A 23,103-nucleotide genomic window follows, 5' to 3' on the forward strand; every position below is an offset into this window, starting at 1 on the left:
ATGTTGTTAGGCACAGAATATCAATGACAAAATACAGAAACGGTGCCAAAAGGTTTTATGTAGATAACGTTTTGATATTTTCCTTCTGTTGTGCCACAAAGCTAACCAGCTATCCCGCCATGTTAAGTCTATGAGAATGCTAATTTGGTAATTTCAGCGACCGAGTGCTATTACTAGCCTACGTGAAAACAAACATTTAAATGTTTCAATGATTTCAGTCAACATAGAATTAACATATCTTTCTAATTCTGTGCACATTATTTAATAGTTTTGAGAAATATAATACATATTTAACAATGGTTTTGCTGGTTTGTGAGTGGGCCGGAAGGAGGAGAACAATCACAACCAATTGGATGCGCCTTTGTTGCCAGGCTGAATACTGTCCCAGCACCACAGTGTTCCAAAGACAGTTTTGTGTTATCTTTTCCTTTAATCCTTCTTCTCTCTTTGTTCCTTTCTGTTCATCATTGGGGATCACAGTGAAGGGTGAGCATAAATTATTAATTTGGGGTTTGACAGATGAGTTTATTGTAGTCATGAAAATAAGTTAAAAAGTTAATTTAAATGTAGATGACTTCAGCTCTGAAAGGTGATATCTAGCTCTGATGAAATTGAAACATGAACTATTCCGTCTCTCTTTCAGGTCTCCAACAAAGGTGAGTTGAAGATTACAAATTATTTTCCCTGTGTATATCATTGCCTTTCTGTTTCTGGTTGTATGTCGACACATGGATACTAATAAGTCCTCTCTGTATTCCAGGGGTCCCCCACCAATAACGTGTCCCCGACCTCCACCCCCGCCAAAACTGCAGCCGCCGTGCCCACCCTAGTGCCGCCACCTGAAGAAGCCACTGAGTGAGTGACCACTTCCTCTGCCTACCGCAGTTTACCTTATCACCTCAGGGATTTCCTCAGTTCTGGCATTCTAGCATTCTATCTATTCCATTTATTTTGTAGAATTGTGAATAAGAGTCCATTCTTCCTTCCCCTTCCATTATCTCTCTCTCACCATCACTCCGTCTCTCTCCATCCCTCTCTCTCTAGTTCTCTGTTGGATCTGGACCCTCTGTCCTCCTCTGGTCCGTCAGCAGGAGCCTCAGCAGCCCCTATGTCCTGGGGAGGTAATGTCCCATTTCAAAACTTGATCGTTTAATCGTTAATTAAAACTTACCGGTAGTTACATTATCTAATGAACATTCATATAATTGCATTTTCCTCCATCACCTTCTCCCATGCTCTTCTGGGGATGCTGCCACAGACCTCCTTGGATCAGGTGAGTGCTATCCCACAGGGACCCTGGCTTTAACCTCTCTAGTTTATTAACATTAACAGAGCGTGTCATCTCCTCTAGATCGCCCAATGTGTTTCCTAGTGCTGCTCTAGTCTCAGTAGTCTATTTCTCTCTCTTTGTTTCTCTCTGCTCTCTATCCCTCCCCCACATCCCCTTGCTTGGTTCATACGGGGGCTTTAATTCTGGGGTTGATTTTGGGGATCTTTCTTTGCTCTCTTTTGTTTCTATGGGATGTTTTTCGGTTGTTTCGTTGAAATTGGGTTGATTTGATACCTTCATTTGGTTCTAATGGGGCCTTTTTGGTTGCTTTGGTTCCTATCGGGTATTTTGGGGGATGATTTCTGGGGGTTGTTTTGGTACCTTGTTTTGGGTTTGGTTGGTACACCACATGGGTACCTGCAGAAATGGGCGAGTCCATGCTTCCTGACCCCACCCTCGCTGTAGACACCGCTCCCTCTCCCGCGGGGGTAACGCCCACCCCTACAGCCGCAGAGCCAGGAGTCACTCTGGCTCCTCCCCCTAGTGCGGCCGCCGGCACTTCCCCCGGTGCGACGAATATGGATCTGCTGGGAGGTCAGTGGGCTTCTGGAGGATTCTCTACCACAGAATCTCTGCTGGACAGCTCAACCCCAACCAACCCTCCACATGCACACACAGGAGATGCAGTGTAGTGTTCGCTACATGCATGTACACACACTAATCTATATGTTTAGTCTCTGCATGTACATACACACAGTGACCCAGATACCCCAAAACAAACACATCCATTTGGGCAGAACACACATACTGGTATGCATTCTGTACATCTCATGCTCATTGACACAGATATACACACAGAGACAAGCATGCACACACTTGTAGACACACTCAGACATGCTACTCATACATTTTCACATGCTTAGTTTTGTTTGATAGTCCGACAGCTTTTCCTCAACTTCAGAGAAAAGCCAATCTATCAAACAGTCACATTCTTTATTTCCGCCTAAAATACATCTTCCTTTGCTTCTGGTTTCATTCTGTGGCCTGCTTGTCCAGTTATGTAGTGCAACAGACCTAGTTACCGCTTCTAGTTTAGTTGCTAAAGCCCGCCTTCCATAGACCTTGCTGTGCCTCCTGTCTGTATTCTCATTCACCCTTCACCTGTCAATCATTCATGCCACAAAGTAATCCCACAGAGTAAATGTTTTGTAACTAATCTAAACTGAATTTATTACAGTAATCAAAAGATGCCTCAGTTAAATAGTATTTATCTGCAATAAATAGTATCTCTCTGCAATAAAATACCTTTGATGAATAAGTATATTAATTAAGTATATTACATATATTATGCCTGACATTACATTACAAATATTTAATATAGGTACAGTATATTAAGTAAATTAAACATCTAATAAAGTAAAAGTAGTATTTCTAAATTCTGCTTAGAGGCACAGACCATCTTTTAGGTGGTTTCTTGACCTTCCTTTTCTGAAGTTCCTTTTCTGACTTACTCTCTCTTTCTTGTCTGGCTTGTTTCTTTTCTCGGTTCTTTCTCTCCCTATCTCTCGCTGTACCTTTCTCTCTGTCGTCTGTGTGTGTGTGTTGGGTATCAGATGCGTTTTCGACCCCTGTTTCCGCCTCTGATGCCTCTGCCGCTGCCGAGGGCGGGGCTCCGGCCTCCACACCAACCCCTGTCACCGACGCTGCAGCTGGTGGGTTACAGAACGTGTCTCTGTGTCTGTCTGTGTAAATGGCTGTGTGCATATTTTTGTGGCTGTTTGTGTGTGTGTTTGGCCGTATTCGAGTGCTCGGTGCATCCATGCTTATGTGTTTTTGTGTATGGAGAGTGTGTTTCAACAGTTGATCCCATTGCTGTGAGTGGGTGTAGCTAGTTTAGCTAGAAATGTGATGCTGCTGGTTGTTTCTGGGCATGGCTGTTGCTGTTACCATGGAGATTGTTGCTGAGGTTGCTATTAGGACAGTGGTTGGCCACTCCATGCTAGATACCACCTGGGGTTTCCTTTCCTTCATTAAACTTTATCCCAAAATGCATCTGCAAGGTCCGTGGTTACACTCTGTAAATCTGGTATAGTATGGGTATTTCAGAGAGTATAATGAAAGAGTGTGAATACTACTAATACTGCTTTCTCCAAGATGTTTCCTGCTATCCCTCTTTTCACAAATCATTTTTCCTCAGACATGCATATTTTCCAGATTATCTCTTGATCATACAGTACTTTATAGTTTTTTACATTTACTGTATGTTTATGAAGAATATGGAGCAGTGAATTACTAACTGAGCTTGTATTTTCAGAATTTCAGCCGAATGCACCCACTCCTCTTCCCTATTTCACAGAATATAGCTCTTGCCATACCTCAAGGTTTATTTCACACTGTGTTATGGTGGTTGTGTAACATCTCCATCTCCCTAAGTCATCCCCTCCCCCATTCTCTCCTCTCAAAGACCCCTTTGCCCCCACTGGTTGCAGTTCAAATGCAGTAGGCCCAGGGCTGGACCTGTTTGCCATGATGCCAATGGCGAACAACTGCTTTAACTCAGTGGCGCCCCCTCCTGCCCCCTCATCCACCATCACAGCACCCATCCCCCCCACCACCACCCCATCGATAGACCTCTTCAGTGGTAAATGTTTACACGTGTGTGGTACTTCTTAACCTTTTCTTTTCTGCTCTTTCGTCCTTGTCCTCTACTCTGCATCCGTGTCCTATCCTCTCCTGCATTTTACCCATCAACTGCATTGTTCCTTGATGTCCCTTTCTCTTTGTGAGGCTAACTTACACATATCACGCTTCCTTTCAGCTTGGAAGCATTCTATTCAGATGCCTCTCTGCTCCTGCAGTGGCTTTCAATCACAATTGTTCATCTAATTAATCATTGTTTGTAGTGTGCTGTTCTCATCTCAATGTGTGTGTGTTGTGTACTTGTCCCGTAGCTATGTTTGATTCCATGCCAGATCCAAGCTTCACCAAAGCAGACCCTGCCCCCAGTGTTGACATGTTTGGAGCAGGTACCCAAACTTGCGCCATCTCTGTCTTCTTTCTCAGCATGTGCTTGAGTGCTGTTTTTATATGTACATTTGTGCATTATTGTAATTCAAGGATACTGATTGTGTATTTTGTTGTTTGTGTGAGTTTGTTTAGTGGGTATGGGTTTGTTTAGTTGTGTGACGTGTGTGTGTGTGTGTGTGTGTGTGTGTGTGTGTGTGTGTGTGTGTGTGTGTGAATTATACCTTGACATTTGCACGTACAGTAACAGTCAAAAGGGTTTTTCTTTATTTTTACTATTTTCTACATTGTAGAACAATAGTGAAGACATCAAAACAATGAAATAACACATGAAATCATGTAGTAAACAAAAAAGTGTTAAACAAATCAAAATATATTTTATATTTGAGATTCTTCAAAGTCACCCTTTGACTTGATGACAGCTTTGCACACTCTTGGCATTCTCTCAACCAGCTTAATGAGGAATGCTTTTTCAACAGTCTTGAAGGAGTTCCCACATATGCTGAGCACTTGTTGGCTGCTTTTCCTTCACTCAGCGGTCCAACTCATCCCAAACCATCTCAATTGGGTTGAGGTTGGGTGATTGTGGAGGCCACGTCATCTGATGCAGCACTCAATCACTCTCCTTCTTGGTCAAATAGCCCTTACACAGCCTGGAGATGTGTTTTGGGTCATTGTCCTGTTGAAAAACAAATGATAGTCCCACTAAGCCCAAACTAGATGGGATGGCGTATCGCTGCAGAATGCTGTGGTAGCCATGCTGGTTAAGTGTGCATTGAATTCTAAGTAAATCACTGACAGTGTCACCAGCAAAGGACCCCCACACCATCACACCTCCTCCCCCACGCTTCACGGTGGGAACCACACATGCGGAGATCATACGTTCACCTACTCTGTGTCTCACAAAGACACGGCGGTTAGAACCAAAAATCTCAAATTTGGACTCATCAGATCAAAGTACAGATTTTCACCGGTCTAATGTACGTTGCTCGTGTTTCTTGGCCCAAGCAAGTCTCTTCTTCTTATTGGTGTCCTTTAGTAGTGGTTTCTTTGCAGCAATTTGACCATGAAGCCCTGATTCACGCAGTCTCCTCTGAACAGTTGATGTTGAGATGTGTCTGTTACTTGAACTCTTGGGCTGCAATCTGAGGTGCAGATAACTCTAATGAACTTATCCTCTGCAGCAGAGGTAACTCTGGGTCTTCCTTTCCTGTGGCGGTCCTCATGAGAGCCAGTTTCATCATAGTGCTTGATGGTTTTTGTGACTGCGCTCAAAGAAACTTTCAAAGTTCTTGAAATGTTCCGTATTGACCTTCATGGTTTAAAGTAATTATGGACTGTTGTTTCTCTTTGCTTATTTGAGCTGTTCTTGCCATAATATGGACTTGGTCTTTTACCAAATAGGGCTATCTTCTGTATACTACCCCTACCTTGTCACAACACAACTGATTGGCTCAAACGCATTAAGAAGGAAAGAAATTCCACAAATTAACTTTTAACAAGGCACACATGTTAATTGAAATGCATTTCAAAGTAGCCACCTCATGAATCTGGTTGAGATAATGCCAAGAGTGTGCAAAGCTGTCATCAAGGCATAAGGTGGCTACTTTGAATACTGTCAAAGATAAAATATATTTTGATTTGTTTAACACTTTTTTGTTTACTACATGATTCCATATGTGTTATTTCATAGTTTTGATATCTTCACTATTATTCTACAATATAGTAAAAATAAAGAAAAACCCTTGAATGAGTAGGTGTGTCCAAACTTTTGACTGTTACTGTAATTCGCACACTGTGTTTGTGTTCTAACCCTCCTCTACCCCTCCCCTTACAGCAGATGCATTCTCCTCCCCTGCCCCCCTCCTCTCCTCAGACCTCCCAACGGACAAGGGGGCGATCATGGACATGTTTGGGGGTGGGTAAATGTACACTCTCCCCCCACCCCTCACTATCCCCCTTGCTGCTGGTCGACGGTCTTCACATGAGTGGCCTTTTGTAAAAAAAAATCTCTCTAAGCAGGAAAGCCATAACTTTAATTTATTATTTGATTATTTGATTTATTATTTTCATCATGTCATTCATCTTCATCAGCATTTCTCATTCCGTTTCTCTGTATGGTTTTGGTGACCCATAAAGTTGTTACTGTAGTTAAGTTGTTAGCTGTGGTATTCAGGATGGATTCTACATTTTCTACATCCTCTACAGAATTTAGAGTTTGTTGCTTAGTAGATGTAGACTTGTCACAGCATATTGGGATCAAAGGAGTTTCTATTGGTGTGTTTGAGACTATTGGTGTGTACGTGTGTATACCTGTGTATGTCTACTGTCCTATCTGACAATGATAACGCTGCTCTGTCTGTTTGGCGTTCCTAGTGTGGAGCCGATGGCTGACTTCTTAACTCTTCTCTGCCCTCATGCTGCACTGCAAATGGCGTGGCTCACCTTGGCCTGGTATGGTTTGGTTTGATCCATCAGACTCCACCGGTGGAGAAACCCAGCCTGCTACCCCTGCAGCTGCCTCTGGTGCTGAGCTGATGGCAGGTAATGTACTTACCGAAGCACAACACACCCACCAGGCATGACACAAACAACAGGCATGACACAAACAACAGGCATGACCCATTCACATTGTATGCAAGACGCATAACAGTAAATACACCACATCTACAGTTGTAAAGGTAGGGTGTATTACTGGAAACTTTCTAAGTTTACCAGTAAACAACCAGCATTTTGGTTCCTTTCAAGGTTTATTTGGAATTCTATCAGATGACATCTAGTGGCCTTTTTGGGTACTTCAGATGAATAATAATAATAATAATTATTATTATTATTATTATTATATAATCTTATTCATATCTATATTAGATATATATATTAGGTTATTAGATTATTAATAATTGTGAATCATGATCATATTTATAAATATAATAATTGCACATTATAATACAATAATAACAATATAATATTATTATTATATAATATATATATATTATGTATTAATACAATTAATAATATAATTAGAATAGAGTTATTATTAAAATTAATTATTAGATTAGTGTTATTAGTAGATTAGATTAGTAGTATCATTAATAAATAATAATCCTTATCTATTATTAGATAGATGATAGATTATCAATATTAGATATAGATATACACTGAGTGCACAAAACATTAAGGACACCTGCGCTTTCCATGACATTGACTGACCAGGTGAAAGCTATGATCACGTATTGATGTCACTTGTTAAATCTCACTTTGAAGGGGAGGAGACAGGTTATAGAAGGATTTTTAAGCCTTGAGACAATTGAGACATGGATTGTGTATGTGTGCCATTCAGAGGGTGAAAGGGCACGACAAAAGATTTAAGTGCCTTTGAACGGGGTATGGTAGTAGGTGGCAGGCTGTAAAACATTATCCTAAATATAAACCATCAAATTTTGCATTTACATTTTAGTCATTTAGCAGACACTCTTATCCAGAGAGACTTACAGTGCATTCGGAAAGTATTCAGACCCCTTGACTTTTTCCACATTTTGTTACGTTACAGCCTTATTCTAAAATTGATTAAATTGATTTTCCCCCTCATCAATCTACACACAATACCACATAATGACAAAGCAAAAACAGGTTTTTAGATAAATAAGGTATTTCTGTTTGATTTTTTTTATAAATTTGCAAAAAAATCTAAAAACCTGTTTTCGCGTTGTCATTTTAATCAAATTTAGAATAAGGCTGTAATGTAACAAAATGTGGAAAAAGGGAAGAGGTCTGAATACTTTCCGAATGCACTGTACAGTTAGTTCATTAATCGTAAGATAGCTAGGTGAGACAACAACACATCACAATCGTATCATGTATATTTTCCCTCAACAAAGTATTTATCAGCAAAGTCAGTGCTAGTGGGAAAAGAGCATGAAATATTCTTTATATATATTCTACACACTTTTATTTACTATGTCAATATGTCTTTGTTGTAAATGTTTTGGTGCCAAACTGGTGGCAGTTGTGAAAAAAGTCAATAGTTGGAAGAGTTAATTGAAAATAATGCCATTGTTGATTAGATGCATTTTTTCATTCATTAGACTATTTCCTGTTGAACCATATGGTCTATCTACTAGAAACTCATGGAAAATATGGACACAGATATAACAAATTAATACTACATGTGAATACATTTTTTAAAAAGTTATTAAAGTACAAATTACCAAAGTTACCATAGATTACTTCTTCATTACCGAAAGTTCCTGTAACTTTGGTAAATTACCGGTAGCTTTGCAACCCTAATCACATATAATACTTTCCATTGTATTATGTAACCATATAACCAAATATATCTCACATTAAAGAGTTACAGTAGATACAGTGGGGAGAACAAGTATTTGATACACTGCCAATTTTGCAGGTTTTCCTACTTACAAAGCATGTAGAGGTCTGTAATTTTTATCATAGGTACACTTCAACTGTGAGAGATGGAATCTAAAACAAAAATCCAGAAAATCACATTGTATGATTTTTAAGTAATTCATTTGCATTTTATTGCATGACATAAGTATTTGATACATCAGAAAAGCAGAACTTAATATTTGGTACAGAAACCTTTGTTTGCAATTACAGAGATCATACGTTTCCTGTAGGTCTTGACTAGGTTTGCACACACTGCAGCAGGGATTTTGACCCACTCCTCCATACAGACCTTCTCCAGATCCTTCAGGTTTCGGGGCTGTCGCTGGGCAATACAGACTTTCAGCTCCCTCCAAAGATTTTCTATTGGGTTCAGGTCTGGAGACTGGCTAGGCCACTCCAGGACCTTGAGATGCTTCTTACGGAGCCACTCCTTAGTTGCCCTGGCTGTGTGTTTCGGGTCGTTGTCATGCTGGAAGACCCAGCCACGACCCATCTTCAATGCTCTTACTGAGGGAAGGAGGTTGTTGGCCAAGATCTCGCGATACATGGCCCCATCCATCCACCCCTCAATACGGTGCAGTCGTCCTGTCCCCTTTGCAGAAAAGCATCCCCAAAGAATGATGTTTCCACCTCCATGCTTCACGGTTGGGATGGTGTTCTTGGGGTTGTACTCATCCTTCTTCTACCTCCAAACACGGCGAGTGGAGTTTAGACCAAAAAGCTATATTTTTGTCTCATCAGACCACATGACCTTCTCCCATTCCTCCTCTGGATCATTCAGATGGTCATTGGCAAACTTCAGACGGGCCTGGACATGGGCTGGCTTGAGCAGGGGGACCTTGCGTGCGCTGCAGGATTTTAATCCATGACGGTGTAGTGTGTTACTAATGGTTTTCTTTGAGACTGTGGTCCCAGCTTTCTTCAGGTCATTGACCAGGTCCTGCCGTGTAGTTCTGGGCTGATCCCTCACCTTCCTCATGATCATTGATGCCCCACGAGGTGAGATCTTGCATGGAGCCCCAGACCGAGGGTGATTGACCGTCATCTTGAACTTCTTCCATTTTCTAATAATTGCGCCAACAGTTGTTGCCTTCTCACCAAGCTGCTTGCCTATTGTCCTGTAGCCCATCCCAGCCTTGTGCAGGTCTACAATTTCATCCCTGATGTCCTTACACAGCTCTCTGGACTTGGCCATTGTGGAGAGGTTGGAGTCTGTTTGATTGAGTGTGTGGACAGGTGTCTTTTATACAGGTAACGAGTTCAAACAGGTGCAGTTAATACAGGTAATGAAAACATCATACAATGTGATTTTCTGGATTTTTGTTTTAGATTCCGTCTCTCACAGTTGAAGTGTACCTATGATAAATATTACAGACCTCTACATGCTTTGTAAGTAGGAAAACCTGCAAAATCGGCAGTGTATCAAATACTTGTTCTCCCCACTGTATATTGAATGTCTATTGTGTATGTACAGTGAGGGGAAAAAAGTATTTGATCCCCTGCTGATTTTGTACATTTGCCCACTGACAAAGAAATGATCAGTCTATAATTTTAATGGTAGGTTTATTTGAACAGTGAGAGACAGAATAACAACAACAAAATCCAGAAAAACGCATGTCAAAAATGTTATAAATTGATTTGCATTTTAATGAGGGAAATAAGTATTTGACCCCTCTGCAAAACATGACTTAGTACTTGGTGGCAAAACCCTTGTTGGCAATCACAGAGGTCAAACGTTTCTTGTAGTTGGCCACCAGTTTTATCTCAGGAGGGATTTTGTCCCAATCCTCTTTGCAGATCTTCTCCAAGTCATTAAGGTTTCAAGGCTGACGTTTGGCAACTCTAACCTTCAGCTCCCTCCACAGATTTTCTATGGGATTAAGGTCTGGAGACTGGCTAGGCCACTCCAGGACCTTAATGTGCTTCTTCTTGAGCCACTCCTTTGTTGCCTTGGCCATGTGTTTTGGGTCATTGTCATGCTGGAATACCCATCCACGACCCATTTTCAATGCCCTGGCTGAGGGAAGGAGGTTCTCACCCAAGATTTGACGGTACATGGCCCCGTCCATCGTCCCTTTGATGCGGTGAAGTTGTCCTGTCCCCTTAGCAGAAAAACACCCTCAAAGCATAATGTTTCCACCTCCTCCTCAGTCCTTCACGGCGTAGTGTGTTACCAATTGTTTTCTTGGTGATTATGGTCCCAGCTTGCCTTGAGATCATTGACAAGATCCTCCCGTTTAGTTCTGGGCTGATTCCTCACCGTTCTCATGATCATTGCAACTCGTGTTGCTGTTCAAATAAGCCTACCATTAAAATGATAGACTATTAATTTCTTTGTCAGTGGGCAAACGTACAAAATCAGCAGGGGATCAAATACTTTTTTCCCTCACTGTACATCCTGAGTGTATGTAACTTGTGAACATACCTTGGTGTTATGGCCATTCCACATGCACATGCTGTTGTGTATGGTCATTCTCATTCTAGAATATCTCCTTAGTTGTCTCTCTCTCTCAGTTGATGATGTGTGCATTGGTTGACTTTTTCACATTTTACAGTGGCAACGTTCCATGTGCTTACCAGGTTCATGATCATGGCTGTCACTGCCCTGCATGTTATGTAAATGATGACCTGCAAATACTACTGTTTAAGCCTTAACTCTCTCTCTCCTCCATCTCTCTTTCTCTCGTGACATTTGTCATCTCTAACTCACATTATTTTTCCCTCCACTACTCTGTCCTTCTGTCCCTTTCTTCTTACCCTTGCACCATCTCTCTCCCTCCCTCTGTTTTCTCTCTCTCTCCCTCTGCACTTTGTCTCCCTCTCTCTCTCTCTCTCTCTCTCACATGCGCGCTCTCTCACACTCTCTGTCCTCTCTCTTTCTATCTCTTTCTCTCTCGTTCCTCTATCTCCTTCTCTCGCTCCATCTGGCTCTGGGGCTGGCTCATTGCTTGCTTCCTGCTCTCTGATTGGGTGAGTGTTCTGGCTCGTTGATGCGCTGTTTCCCACAGTGCATTGCTGCATTGCAGTAAGAGAGCAACTGCTGCTGTTCTGTTCCCTCTGCTCTGACCGATGCCTAATAAATAGGGTGTGTGAGTCGTTCACATCACAATGCCCACTTAGCTTGGTACTGGCTGAGCTGCAGTGCTTTCTCTCTAGAGTAGTGGCTGCATCCTTACTGTCGCCAAGATACAAAGGATGATGCCCTATCTCAAACAAGATAGCTAATAGGATAGTAATACTATTGAGTAGTGTTGAGTAGACAACATATTTATGCTGTTTATTGATATTACATGGAGAGTATTACTTAAACTGTACATTGCGTGTGTGTTGTGTGTGTTGAGGCACAGTATGAGGGCTTGCCTCTTAACATTCCAATGTTATGCTCCTCTCTGATCACTGTTGTCATGGAGACCCTCTCGATGGGTTGTCATGGTAATCCCACTCGTAAGGAGGACCCCTCTATTATGATCAGAGAGGATTATTGTGGCTGTTTGACCTAAACCTGTCTCTCACCCCTCTCTCTCTCTCTCTCTCTCTCTCTCTCTCTCTCTCGCTCTCCCCCCCTCTCTCCCTCCCCCCCTCTCTCCCTCCACTCCATTGCTATCTCTCCCCCCTCCCCCCTCCCCCCTCCTCTGTCTCTCCTGTAGCGTTTGATGGTCTAGGGGATGTGTTGATGCCTGCTATGACGCCCCAGACCGGGGCCACCTCATCTCCAGTTAAACCTATGGGAGGGGACCTAGACGCCACCATGGCTAGCATGGCTAGCAGTAAGTCTCTGAACAGTCTCTGAGTCTCTGAGCAGACACAGGACAGGGATTCTCAATTTGGCCTGAATCATTTCAGCATCATGGTGCTGTCCATCTATGCATAGACATGTTCCTATAACCAATCTCACCTTATTGTATCGTTACTCAACATGTATTTACACTCAGGGGCCCGTTTATTAGGTACACCCATCTAGTACTGGGTCAGACCCCCCCTTTGCCTCCAGAACAGCCTGAATTCTTTGGGGCACCGTTGACACCAGGCAGGATGGGGCCATGGACTCGTGCTACTTACGCCAAATCCTGACTCTGCCATCAGCATGGCGCAACAGGAACCGGGAATCCTTGGACCAGGCAATGTTTTTCCACTCCTCAATTGTCCAGTGTTGGTGATCGCGTGCCCACTGGAGCCACTTCTTCTTGTTTTTAGCTGATAGGAGTGGAACCCGGTGTGGCCGTCTGCTGCAATAGCCCATCCGTGACAAGGACCAATGAGTTGTGTGTTCCGAGATGCCGTTCTGCACATCACTGTTGTACTGCGCCGTTATTTGCCTGTTTGTGGCCTGCCTGTTAGCTTGCACCGACGATCATAGCACGCTCAAAGTCGCTTAGGTCACTCGTTTTGCCCATTCTAATGTTCAATCGAACAGTAACTGAATGCTTCGATGCCTGTCTGCTTGCTTTATATGGCAAGCCATGGCCACGTGACTCACTATCTGTAGGAGCAAACCATTTCCGTGAACGGCAACTGAGTGTACATGGTAGTTACAAAGCCAGATACAGTGTAATTACAGTGGAGTTATATAATGTTACATAGTACTTACAACCCAGATCTTCAAAAAGTTATATAGCTGCACCATCGAGAGCATCCTGACCGGTTACATCACCGCCTGGTATGGCAACTACTCTGCATCCGACCGTAAGGCGCTACAGAGGGTAGTGCGTATGGCCCACAGTACATCACTGGGGCCAAGCTTCCTGCCATCCAGGACCTATATACCTATATACTAGGCGGTGTCAGAGGAAGGCCCAAATAATTGTCAAAGACTCCAGTCACCCAAGTCATAGACTGTTCTCTCTGCTACCGCACGGCAAGCGGTACCGGAGCGCCAAGTCTAGGTCCAAAAGGCTCCTTAACAGCTTCTACCCCCAAGCCATAAGACTGCTGAACAATTAATCAAATGGCCACCCGGACTATTTACATTGACACCCCCCCTCCCCCCCACACACACTTTGTTTAATATCTATACATAGTCAACTTACCTCGACTAACCTGTACCCCCGCACATTGACTCGGTACCGGTACCCCCTGTATATAGCCTCGTTATTGTTATTTTATTGTGTTACTTTTTATTTTATTTTTTACTTTCGTTTATTTAGTAAATATCTTCTTAACTCTATTTATTGAACTGCATTTGTAAGTAAGCATTTCACGGTAAGGTCTACACCTGTTGTATTCGGCGCATGTGACAAATACAATTTTATTTGATAAGATACTAAATGTACATTATTCTGTCTGACTGGGAAATGTCTTATTTTCTCTCTTTCAGACCTGGGAATGGGGAGCCAAAAACCGTAAGTTTTCCTGTTTTGAGTATGTGTCACTTTGTGTTTTGACATGTCATGGATTACAATCACAAGCGCTCAATGAACTTTACATTTTAAGAGGTTGGGGTCCTCTGTCTTTTCTTGCTCTCTTTCTATTGGCTTATTGACTGATTGACATCTCTTCCGCAGGGGGGAGAATACGATGGGAAGCGGAGGCTGGTCAACTCCTCAGGTAGCTCCTCCAAGTTGGGGAGCTCCCATGGTAAATCTTGTCTGTGTCATATAGCATGGATTGCAGCCACATGGCAGTAACAGGCATGGCATGGAGCCAATCACACACGTCGCTCCTCTCTGACTCTCCAGGGTGGTCCAATCACATTTGGAATTTGGACATTTGGTGTTTGGTTTAAAAGGGGTGAACATTTTGTGGGAAAACTATGGAGAGCTCTGAGAGGGCTGAGGTTTGTCCCAAACCAAGGAGCTGCTTGGTTCTGACCTTGAGCAAGCCATCGGACACTCATCTACATATTTCCTTATTTCAACCCCCATTTCTTTAGCAATAGCTCCTCTTTCCAGTGTCCAAATGAAACCCAATACAAAACAGTCCCTTTTAGATCGCTTTATCTTCATCATTTAATTGCTGCACTAACCATTAGCCAAAAAAGCTTTTGCTATAGGGTCTGTTGTTACTGTATTAACCCATGGCTTCAACTGTTCATTTAGCCAAAGCCTCACCACTGACATGAATATCAGATAATTAGTTGCTGATTAAACTGGCTTGCCTGATCATGTATTCTTATAATTGACCCTGTGCTCTTCAAATGCTTCTGCATGAACCTGATTTTAGAGGTTAGGTTAGAGCTTTTTTATGTGCTGTGCTTTGCTGTTCTCTCTGTGTTTGTGTGTGTGTGCGCGTGTGTGCGTGTGTCTTAAAACAGTTTTTTATGATGTCTTTGTCTATGTTTTGTATGTGTGCGTGTCAGTGATATGTCTCTGTGTTTGTTGTTGCAATGTTGTCTTTACTGTACCTGTGTTGTATGTAGTGTAGTAACGTCCCACCTCCTCTCCCCCACTCCACACCCCTAGAACGTTCCAATGGGGTCCCCTTCTTTTATGGGGTCTTACCAAGGATTCAGCATGGTAAGACCACCCCGCCCTCAACCTAGGACCATTAGGAGCACCTAAGATGGCCAATGACGCCTTTAGGTGGCCCATGTACGCATCTCTAAAATGGCTGCCATAGTGTCTGACTGTCTCCTCTCTCTCTCTCAGGGCGGGGCGGCCGGCACTGGAGCTCCCATGATGCCCATGGTTAGGCCAGGCTTTGGAGCCCCTGCAGCCCCAGGAGCACCGGTAAGACACACACTCACACACACAGAGAGAGTACACACAGACACACACACATATACATATACATACACAGACACACCTATTTCATGAAACACTGTTTCCTGTGACAGATGGGATCTCCAGGGATGGCCGGGAGCCCAAGGAAGCCTCCGCCCCCCAAGAATGCCCTGGACGACCTCAACATCAAGGACTTCATGTAAACCCCTCTAACCCAACCCTCCAAGGTAGGGTTCTCTCACAGTGGCACCAAACGACATACAGTGGGGAAAAAAAGTATTTAGTCAGCCACCAATTGTGCAAGTTCTCCCACTTAAAAAGATGAGAGAGGCCTTTAATTTTCATCGTAGGTACACGTCAACTATGACAGACAAAATGAGAAAAAAAAATCCAGAAAATCACATTGTAGGATTTTTTATGAATTTATTTGCAAATTATGGTGGAAAATAAGTATTTGGTCAATAACAAAAGTTTCTCAATACTTTGTTATATACCCTTTGTTGGCAATGACACAGGTCAAACGTTTTCTGTAAGTCTTCACAAGGTTTTCACACACTATTTTGGCCCATTCCTCCATGCAGATCTCCTCTAGAGCAGTGATGTTTTGGGGCTGTCGCTGGGCAACACGGACTTTCAACTCCCTCAAAGATTTTCTATGGGGTTGAGATCTGGAGACTGGCTAGGCCACTCCAGGACCTTGAAATGCTTCTTACGAAGCCACTCCTTCGTTGCCCGGGCAGTGTGTTTGGGATCATTGTCATGCTGAAAGACCCAGCCACGTTTCATCTTCAATGCCCTTGCTGATGGAAGGAGGTTTTCACTCAAAATCTCACGATACATGGCCCCATTCATTCTTTCCTTTACACGGATCAGTCGTCTTGGTCCCTTTGCAGAAAAACAGGCCCAAAGCATGATGTTTACACCCACATGCTTCACAGTAGGTATGGTGTTCTTTGGATGCAACTCAGCATTCTTTGTCCTCCAAACACGACGAGTTGAGTTTTTACCAAAAAGTTCTATTTTGGTTTCATCTGACCATATGACATTCTCCCAATCCTCTTCTGGATCATCCAAATGCACTCTAGCAAACTTCAGACGGGCCTGGACATGTACTGGCTTAAGCAGGGGGACACGTCTGGAACTGCAGGATTTGAGTCCCTGGCGGCGTAGTGTGTTACTGATGGTAGGCTTTGTTACTTTGGTCCCAGCTCTCTGCAGTCATTCACTAGGTCCCCCTGTGTGGTTCTGGGATTTTTGCTCACCGTTCTTGTGATCATTTTGACCCCACGGGGTGAGATCTTGCGTGGAGCCCCAGATCGAGGGAGATTATCAGTGGACTTGTATGTCTTCCATTTCCTAATAATTGCTCCCACAGTTGATTTCTTCAAACCAAGCTGCTCACCTATTGCAGATTCAGTCTTCCCAGCCTGGTGCAGGTCTACAATTTTGTTTCTGGTGTCCTTTGACAGCTCTTTGGTCTTGGCCATAGTGGAATTTGGAGTGTGACTGTTTGAGGTTGTGGACAGGTGTCTTTTATACTGATAACAAGTTCAAACAGGTGCTACTAATACAGGTAACGAGTGGAGGACAGAGGAGCCTCTTAAAGAAGAAGTTACAGGTCTGTGAGAGCCAGAAATCTTGCTTGTTTGTAGGTGACCAAATACTTATTTTCCACCATAATTTGCAAATAAATTCATTAAAAATCCTACAGTGTGATTTTCTGGATTTTTTTTTCTTAATTTGTCTGTCATAGTTGACGTGTACCTATGATGAAAATTACAGGCCTCTCTCATCTTTTTAAGTGGGAGAACTTGCACAATTGGTGGCTGACTAAATACTTTTTTTCCCCACTGTACACACAATGCAAAGAAAAGAGACAGTTACTGTGCATTCAGAAAGTATTCAGACCCCTTGACTTTTTCCACATTTTGTTACGTTACGGCCTTATTCTATAATTGATTCAATTCATTTTTTCCGTCATCAATCTACACACAATACCCCATAATGACAAAGCGAAAACAGGTTTAAAAAACAGAAATACCTTATTTACATAAGTATTCAGACCCTTTGGTATGAGACTCGAAATTGATCACTGGTGCATTCTGTTTCACTTGATCATCCTTGAGATGTTTTTACAACTTGATTGGAGTCCACCTGTGGTAAGTTCAATTGATTGGACATGATTTGGAAAGGCACACATCTGTTTATATAAGGTCCCACAGTTGACAGTGCATGTCAGAGCAAAAACCAAGCCATGAGGTCGAAGGAATTGTCCGTAGAGCTCAGAGACAGGATTGTGTTGACGCACAGATCTGGAGAAGGGTACAAAAACATTTCTGCAGCATTGAAGGTCCCCAAGAACACAGTGGCCTCCATAATTCTTAAATGGAAGACGTTTGGAACCACCAAGACTCTTACTAGAGCTGGCCGCCCGGCCAAACTGAGTAATCGGGGGAGAAGGGCCTTGGTCAGTGAGGTGACCAAGAACCCGATGGTCACTCTGACAGAGCTCAAGAGTTCCTCTGTGGAGATGGGATAACCTTCCAACGCATGGTGGTGGCAGCATCATGCTGTGGGGATGTTTTTCAGCGGCAAGGAGACTAATTAGCAAACATTTCTAAAAACCTGTTTTTGCTTTGTCATTATTGGGTATTGTGTGTAGATTGATGTGGAAAAAAACGATTTAATCCATTTGAGAATAAGGCTGTAACGTAACAAAATGTGGAAAAAGTCAAGGGGTCTGAATACTTTCCGAAGGCATTGTACATAATAACATTGTGGTAATCATCCCTCTCTCTGTCTCTGTCTCTTCTCTCCTGAGGTTGTTGTTGTGTCTGGAGCTATGGATGTGGATGTGTGTACTCCCCGTCTCCCTCCTGTCACGCCCCAGCCCCTTCAGCCAACCAACCATCAGCACTACGACTCCTGTCCTCTGACTTCCCCGGAACCTCTGTCTGCTGTTGTAGCAAAAACTGTGGATGTGAATCATAGATACAGAAAACAAAATTGTGTGTGTGAGTGTGTATGTACTTCAATGTTATCCTTTACCTAAACTAAGACAAAATGTACCATAAAAAATTCCAGTGTATTTAGATTAGTTCTGGAACTCCCATGTGTCAGCTGACTTGGAATGGTGGATCTGTGATGATTTTCTTGCGGGTTTCCCAGACGAGGACTGTGTTGTTAACCATGGACTGTGTTCGGTGTGTGTAAACCTCACTGGCCAATCCCTGCCCTATCCCGTCCCTCACTATCCAATCAAATTCTGTGCTGAACTGTCTTTCTGACATCATTCAACACTTAGTTGTACTTCTCTCCATTAATTGATCCATCCAGCCTCTTTTAGAACAGATACAGTTCTATTGGTGTATATTTATGAATATTGAAAGATGTACAACTGTCACCACAAATCTAGGTTTACAAATCATATGACAAAATGTTTTTTTGTTTTTTTGTCTGTTTTTTTTTATTGTGTGTTACTACATGCAACATTCGTGGACTATGTTAAAATTGACATATGCATTTTAGAATATTTTAAAGTATAGATTATACATATATTTCTTTAATCTTTATTTTGAGATAAAATGTATCATATATTTTAGTTATGTCTATGAATTCTAAGGTTTAAAAAAATTCAAGGAGTTTAAAAAAAGATCCTTTCCCTTGTATATATCTCTATATCTGTATTTGGAGGCAGTATTGAATGCAATCTCAGCCCCCAGTGTTTACTGTGGCTCTCCCTGTTGGTGTGGAGTGTTACTGCATTTGAGCGTGTCAAGTGAAGTTGATCTGAGCTGCATCCAAATACATTTAGAAATCCTAATTTACTTGTCTCCTTTCCTTAACGGCCAATTATCTGAATTGAATCGATAGATGAAAGGCAATTGGTGAAAACCAATGCAGTCCTTACACCTATCAGTGGTCATGAAGTGAAGGCGACAAGGACAATTGTTGGGACACAGCCTATGACCACCTAAGGTCATTGTGGAGCAGTGATCAGTAGGGTTGTATTGTCTCCCGTAGCAACGCTCCAGAGGTGTTGGGAACTCATTGGCTGTAAACCGCTCAGATATACACTGGATGTTCCATGTGTTGTTTTTCTTCCAAAGTGACTATCTTAATCTGTTGTGAAAAAAAAGTATTGAGAAAGAAAAAACAAATAAAACATAAAAAAGAATGTGGATAACAATGTTTGCTATATATTTGGTTGAAGGCAGTGTTTGGTTCTTGGATGGCATCACTCCTCTCCTCTCCCCCACTTGCATGTGAGTCCCTTGAGATGCAATAAAATACAAATACACTGATGGAAAGTCTTCAGGCCTCATCACTTATGTCTCCACTGTTGTCATTCATGCTTGAACATGTTCAGTCCATCACAAGTATTTTGGTATTCAACGGTAGGTTTTAATATAAAGACTTTTTTTTATTTATTTTTTACATCACTATTGATATCACATGTTTTACCAAGCAAAATGTATGTTTAGGACATACTCAACCAAATACACATTTACACTCAAAATATAGACCTTGGAAAAAATATTCTGATAGCAAAACTATGAATCATGTAGAGACAGTAAAAACAAAGATTTGCTCATGTAAAATCATCACCAATGGAACTCATCTTAGCACCCATATTATGTGCACAATGGGCATTTCTTGGAAGCAAAACATACAAAGGCACATGTGACAAAGAAACCTGTTTTTAGTGCACCATAGAATTTCGAGACCTCCAAACTATTATTTTGGCAGTCTAGATAGGGATCTGTTTGATTGACCAGAGCAAGAAAATCATCCCATATTCCAAAGTCCTATTCCATCTGATCTGTCTGTGCTGGCCATAGTTAGTTTGTCCACCACCATCTCAGTGCTTTGAGGTCTCAGTGAAAGGCGCTACATGAATGCAAATCTTATTTTTTTCTTCCTCTGATCAGTCTGACAGATCCCTGGTGTCTCAGGCCTCCCTACACATGCTGGGATCCCCATGGATCCAGTGGCAGATCTGGGCGTATTTAGGTGGAGTGATCCTCACCGCCATATTATAGTCCCTCTGCTCACCCCCACCCCCGTCCCCGTCTACCCAGCGATGCCCTGAGAACACCCCGATAACCTTCCGCTGCCACTTCCCCTTATTGGACCCCTCCACTTCCTGTCTGAGGCGGATGTATACACCAGCGCCTGACGCCCCCTGCTGGGCGTCACAGTGCTGATACAACAGGTCGTCTGACTCCTCCGTCACTGAACAGAAGCGATAGACCACCTTTTCCCTCTCTCCCTCCGTTTGTCCTCCCTCTGGCTCGTTGTCGAACCCTGAGAAGTGGATGCGACCCAAGGGGAGAGGCTTTGCAGCGGCCAATAAACCCAGTTTCATGTGCTTCTGTTTGATTGGCCGTTTGAGCTCCAGGAGGGCGTAGTCGTAGCCGTGGGATACGGCGTTGGTTCTATCTCCTGTGTGTATCCAACCTTTGGGGATGTGGGTTTGTTTTACACGTGTCCAGTGGAAGGAGGGCTGCTTTTTGGGTTCGGTGCTGCGTTGTACACGGCTACTTCTGCTACCTCTCTTTCTCTGCCTACCCCCTCCTCCTCTCCTCTCCTTCTCCATGTTCCCTCCTTCACCTCCCTCTGCTCCAGTCTCCCCATCAACCCTGTTCTGTATCTCCATTTCGCCCTTCCCCCTTCTCTGAATCCCTCCTCTCCGTCTCTGCTTCTGTCTCGGTTCTTCTCCATCTATTCCATTCCCTTTCTCCTCTTCTCCTACCACTTCCTCTCCTTTCCCCTTTCCCTTGCTTTCCCCATCTCCTCCTCTCCTCCCCCCTCTCCTCCTCCCACCCCCCCTACCTCGTTTAGATTTGAACTGTAGGACTCCCACTTTAAGCCTGCGGACCCCCTGCAGGTAGTCCTTCCCATCGTGGACGCAGTGAGCCGCCGTCAGGATGTGTTTGTCAGACACTTGGACCCCAGAGCAGCCCGTGGACAGGCAGACCGCCGTGGAGAACGGGTAGCTGGTGGTGAAGTGGCTGTCCGAGATGACGAAGCGCCCGTCCTCGCCGTACACCTGACGTTTCCTGCGAGTGTGTGAGGTTTTGGGTAATGGTGTGTGTGAGGTTGTGTCATTCAGGCCCTGCAGCGTGACGTCAGTTTGTGTGCGCGTGCCATTCTCGTACACCGTCTCGTATCCCAGCATGCTCTCCAGCGCAGCCCAGTCGGGAGGGGGGAGGGCGCTCTGACACTCTATCCCACCCCCCGCCTCCTTATCCCCACCTGCCCCCTCAGTCTTCCCACCAAACGTGGGGGTCCGCAGATGCACTGTGTGCCTGTCCAGAATCAACGGGACCCTCTGCACGGACCAGCCATACTCTTCATCAACACCTTTACCGTGGCCCCCCCAGACAGGAACACACAGGGGCAGGGCACAGAGCAGCAGCAGACACAGGGGAATGGGAGCCATCACACTGCTCCACCAGGGCCTAAGAGACAGAGAGAGGAGGGAGGAGTGCGCCAAAATTAACAGGTCACTGGTGTATAAAATGAGGCCAGCAGAGGGCGCTCAATCCCCCAACAGTCATCAACAACTGCTTGAGCGTTATTGAAGCCTTCTCTTTGCAAAAGTGGTGTCACCGGCAGATGGCGCTGGTAGTGAAGTCCATTACGTTTGGAACAGTTTGTGGCACAGGGTGGGAAATTGTTACATTTAATTGGCTCCAACAATAGCTTAATTTCCTCTGATGATTCCATGTTTTACAACTATTCTCTACACAAGGAAATTCATACCAAGCTTGAATTCAAAACAATTATTTGTTTGAATACAGGACAAATTAAAAAGCAACAGCTTGATCAAAAATCACCATCAGTTGTATGAAAGTGACCAGGAATATGATTTGATAAATATGTCAACGAATTATGATTAGAGGAATTACTGGACATATCAGAGTTAGTATATTAATCTGATCCATAATGATGATAAAACTCACAATGGTCATAGTAGCCTAATCACACAATGCAAAGTAAATAATGCAACTGTAAGAGTGGAAATTGGACATTGATTAGTAATGCCTGATGTGTCTAAACGTTCCTGTCTGCCACGTGAACTGATTGAAATGGTAGTTGCTTCTAGAGATAACAAAATAAACATACCTGCAAGCTTTCGATAATAAAAGTTGGAGAAGTCAGCAAAATTCCTCAACAAAAAAAAATATATGTATTTTATCCAGTCGGGTACCATTCAGTGCGTGAAAGACCGCGTCCCATCATCGCCCGCGCAACAAACAACCGGAACGCAATGAAAAGCCGTGAGCGAGATCTTCACTGAGATTTGTCCATGATGAAGAAAACATTTGATGGAAAAAGGTGCCGCTCGTTCATGTTACAAGACGAGACCGGGGGAGGTACTCCCTGGTGATGAGGAAAGCGATGAGAAGGAGGACTGAAGTTGAATTCAGTTATTGAGCCTGTGAACTGTGGAATTCCTGTCCAAAAGCAGGTAAATCATATAAAACGCGTTATTGGTTGATTTCAGCTCCCATAAACGTATTTTCACTCCCCACCTCACACATCTGGTGGAGTTGCTTTGAAGTAGGCTAAATATCCTGCATTTATGCCTTGTTGCTGACCGAATAACTTTGGGGATATCTTATAATTAACCATACCAGACATGAACTTGGCCAGCAACTTTGATTTGTTTTATGACAAAATAACTAATTGAATGGTGGCCTTTGAGTTTGTGTGTGGCATATTTTTGTGTGTTTT

General features: G+C 43.2%; 2 protein-coding genes across 11 annotated transcripts in view; one reads left to right on the forward strand and one right to left on the reverse strand.

Moving 5' to 3' along the window:
* LOC121552080 (clathrin coat assembly protein AP180) overlaps window positions 1–18,784 on the forward strand; it is a 46,733-nt gene extending 27,949 nt beyond the window's left edge. For 2 of the 10 annotated variants that reach the window (XM_041864774.2, XM_041864773.2), the window contains exons 11-28: window positions 481–486; window positions 644–656; window positions 761–855; window positions 1,045–1,121; window positions 1,259–1,273; window positions 1,694–1,864; window positions 2,884–2,982; window positions 3,735–3,911; window positions 4,222–4,296; window positions 6,132–6,212; window positions 6,773–6,838; window positions 12,349–12,468; window positions 14,016–14,040; window positions 14,203–14,275; window positions 15,100–15,153; window positions 15,286–15,366; window positions 15,474–15,587; window positions 18,182–18,784. In XM_041864774.2, the coding sequence (XP_041720708.1) occupies window positions 481–486; window positions 644–656; window positions 761–855; window positions 1,045–1,121; window positions 1,259–1,273; window positions 1,694–1,864; window positions 2,884–2,982; window positions 3,735–3,911; window positions 4,222–4,296; window positions 6,132–6,212; window positions 6,773–6,838; window positions 12,349–12,468; window positions 14,016–14,040; window positions 14,203–14,275; window positions 15,100–15,153; window positions 15,286–15,366; window positions 15,474–15,563 (1,318 nt within the window). In that variant the 3' untranslated portion in view covers window positions 15,564–15,587; window positions 18,182–18,784. The other 8 variants (XM_041864775.2, XM_041864777.2, XM_041864776.2 and 5 more) reach the window with 8 other exon arrangements.
* A 954-nt stretch (window positions 18,785–19,738) lies between these two features.
* LOC121552134 (serine protease 23-like) lies at window positions 19,739–22,832 on the reverse strand. The gene is made up of 2 exons (XM_045211174.1): window positions 22,492–22,832; window positions 19,739–21,824 (listed from the first exon to the last, which is right to left on the reverse strand). Exon 2 carries the CDS (start codon window positions 21,803–21,805, stop codon window positions 20,312–20,314), a length of 1,494 nt encoding a protein of 497 aa, XP_045067109.1. The 5' UTR covers window positions 21,806–21,824; window positions 22,492–22,832; the 3' UTR covers window positions 19,739–20,311.
* Between the last annotated feature and the right edge of the window lie 271 nt (window positions 22,833–23,103).

The sequence above is a fragment of the Coregonus clupeaformis genome, chromosome 36 (genome assembly GCF_020615455.1).
Source record: "Coregonus clupeaformis isolate EN_2021a chromosome 36, ASM2061545v1, whole genome shotgun sequence".
Taxonomy (NCBI): Eukaryota; Metazoa; Chordata; class Actinopteri; order Salmoniformes; family Salmonidae; genus Coregonus; species Coregonus clupeaformis.